General features: G+C 55.7%; 1 protein-coding gene across 1 annotated transcript; it reads left to right on the plus strand.

Annotated features, from left to right (window-relative positions):
• The first annotated feature begins 447 nt into the window (after positions 1 to 447).
• Positions 448 to 2,173, plus strand: RBMXL2 (RBMX like 2). The gene has a single exon (XM_070626172.1). It carries the CDS (start codon positions 752 to 754, stop codon positions 1,937 to 1,939), a length of 1,188 nt encoding a protein of 395 aa, XP_070482273.1. The 5' UTR covers positions 448 to 751; the 3' UTR covers positions 1,940 to 2,173.
• The last annotated feature ends 949 nt before the right edge of the window (positions 2,174 to 3,122 follow it).

The following is a 3,122-nucleotide window of genomic DNA, read 5'->3' on the forward strand; positions in this document are numbered from 1 at the left end:
ACGTTTTGCCTTTATTTTGTCCTAAAGGTGACTTTCTGTGCAATATCTTTATTTTAAAGGGAAGCTACAATACCACATAACTATGAGCCCTCCGAAGGTTGAGAAATTGAAGAAAATGGTGCATCCAAATAATGACTCCCTCCTTCTTCCTGTTCTACCAACGAGCCTCCACTTATCAAGTCTTCTCTTCCCCTTTGGCAATGCAAAAAATCTTATTCTTAATACATTTTCCGTACAAACTGTATTTTTAAACTATTATTACTTATGTCATTTTTCAATTAACTTTTTTCTGTTTGAAAATGGTTTGGGTATCTTGGATGGGAATGCATTATAATTCTTCTCCTTAGGAGCAATGGGGAACTTTTTTTTTTTTTTTAACCTAACGGCATTTCCTTTCAGGGCAGGGCTTTCAGGAGTGAAGTAAAGAACGTAAGGCAGGGACAGGTGAGTAAGTCGAGGTTTAAAGACTGGAAAGAAAGTCACAAAACCGCCGACCTTCCCCGACGGCGGGACTGCCCTCCCGGGAAAACCAACCAATCACAGCTAGACGAGCCCGGGGGCTGCGGGAACCAGACTCCAGAGGCACAAACCCGAGCGTTCCGCCTGCGCAGCGCGGGCGGTGACTGCGGTTCGGGGACTCGGCGACGACGCGCCGCCCGACCGGTAGAAGCCGCCCTCGGCGAGTGCGCTCGAAGGCCGCGACCGCCGCCGCCCCTTCGCCCCCACCGCCTCAGACCACTCAACCGACGAAATGGTGGAAGCGGATCGCCCCGGGAAGCTCTTCATTGGCGGGCTCAACCCCGAAACCGACGAGAAAGCCCTCGAGGCAGAGTTTGGCAAGTATGGCCGCATCATCGAGGTGCTCTTGATGAAAGATCGAGAAACCAGCAAGTCCAGGGGCTTCGCGTTCGTCACCTTCGAAAGCCCCGCAGACGCCAAGGCCGCCGCCAGAGACATGAACGGCAAGTCCCTGGATGGTAAGGCCATCAAGGTGGCCCAGGCCACCAAGCCGGCGTTTGAGAGCGGCCGGCGGGGCCCGCCGCTGTCCCGCAGCCGCGGTCGCCCGCGGGGCCTGCGCGGGACCCGCGGGGGCGGCGGCGGCCCGCGGCGACCCCCGTCCCGGGGCGGGCCGGCCGACGACGGCGGCTACCCCGGGGATTTCGACCCGCGGCCCTCCAGGGCCCCTATGCCCCTGAAGCGCGGGCCGCCGCCGCCGCGCAGGGCCGGGCCGCCCCCCAAGAGGGCCGCGCCGTCGGGCCCGCCCCGCAGCGGCGCCGGTGGAATGCGCGGGCGGGCCGCGGCCGCGCGCGGGCGAGACGGCTATGTGGGCCCGCTGCGCCGGGAGCCGCCGCCCCCGCGCCGGGACCCCTACCTGGGTCCCCGGGAGGAGGGCTACTCGCCGAGGGACGGCTACTCGAGCCGAGACTACCCGAGCGCCCGCGACCCGCGCGAGTTTGCCCCCTCGCCCAGAGAGTACACCTACCGCGACTACGGCCACTCCGGCGCCCGGGACGACTGTCCATCGAGAGGCTACGGCGACCGCGACGGCTACGGGGTTCGCGACCGCGACTACGCGGATCATCCGAGCGGAGGCTCCTACCGAGACCCCTTCGAGAGCTACGGGGACCCGCGCAGCGCCGGCCCCGCGCGGGGGCCCCCGCCATCTTACGGCGGCGGCGGAGGCCGCTACGACGAGTACCGGGGCTGCTCCCCCGACGCCTACGGCGGCGGCCGCGACGGTTACGGCGGTGGCCGGAGCGACCACTACTCGAGGGGCCGCGACCGGGTAGGCAGAGTGGATCGCGGGCTGCCCTCGTCCATGGAGAGGGGGTGCCCCCCGCCGCGCGATTCTTACTGCCGGTCGGGCCGCAGGGCCCCCCGGGGCGGAGGCCGCCTAGGAAGCCGCTCGGAGAGAGGGGGAGGCCGGAGCAGATACTAAACGAACAGACTTGGGACCCAAATCCGTTTTCAAAGAAACCAACGGAAAGTAGAACCTGTTCTCTGCAAGCTACCCAAGGACTGGTACAAGGAAGAGTTGTTTTGACCTTTTAAGAATTTCCTGTTTACTTCCTCTCCGTAATTTTTGTGCTTTTGGGAGGAAGAAAGTTAAAAACTCGTTTAATTTCGTTTTAGAATTGTTAACGTTTCTTTCAACAAGCTCATGTTAAAAGTATGAGTCTGCGTACTAGTCTTCTTATATTTCCAAGTAGAAAATTTTCCTAAAGGCTTCCTCCCTTCTAAATTTTCCTGATAAATGAGGCAAACAGTTCTAAGATTTTACAAATAATCTGCTCACCTAAAATGGAGAAATGGATCATTCTCTCCATTCAAACCAACCAGATTTTTGGGGAGAGAGTGGGAGGGACTGGTGTATGCTATTCTCAAGATTTCAGGGGTTTCTTCAAACTGAATCTCACTGTACCCACTATTAAGAAACAAACGACCAGCAACAACAACCAAAACCACTTAGATGAGATGTTTATGTAAAGAAAGTTCTATTCACTCTCTAAATCTAAAAAAGCAGATGGATAATGCTGGCCATTTTTTGCCTTTTTGCTTTTAGCCTGGGCATGTACAGAATCTCCTGTCCCCTTGCTCCCCAAAATACCGTTGAACAACGATGGAATACTAAATTAAAGATTTGGCCAACCAACCACAAAGCTGCAAAAAACATCAATTAATAGTCTTTATTTTCACCACCACCAAGTTATTAAGAAACAAGTAGGGAAAAAGAAAAAAAGAAACAAGTAGAAAATATACCAATGGTGGATTTGGGGATCATAATGGCTTCCATTCCTAACTCCAGGCTACTTGCCCTTGGCTCCAGAGGCAACTCCTGGCTCCTGTGGAGAGAACTGGGCTTCTTCCCCTAGGGGTAGAGAATCAAATGTGAGCAGCATCAAAGCTCGGAAGCTCAGAAAATCCCTGAGAGAGCTTGGCATTTAAGCATCTGAGGATCTCTACCTGGTATGAGGGACCTGAGTCTTCTGTCCACATAAGGCAAGGGGATGGGTTGAGTGTTCCATACTCTTAAAGTGGGAGGAAGGGCTTGAGCTGATAAAGATCAGAGAGGCTTCCTCCAGGGTGCCTCAGGAGGGATATAACAGTCTCCTCTTTTCACC

The sequence above is a fragment of the Equus przewalskii genome, chromosome 6 (genome assembly GCF_037783145.1).
Source record: "Equus przewalskii isolate Varuska chromosome 6, EquPr2, whole genome shotgun sequence".
NCBI classification, from domain to species: Eukaryota; Metazoa; Chordata; class Mammalia; order Perissodactyla; family Equidae; genus Equus; species Equus przewalskii.

Excerpts from the sequence above, each read along its gene's own strand:
- RBMXL2 (XM_070626172.1), top strand. The coding sequence starts at position 752 with ATGGTGGAAGCGGATCGCCCCGGGAAGCTCTTCATTGGCGGGCTCAAC.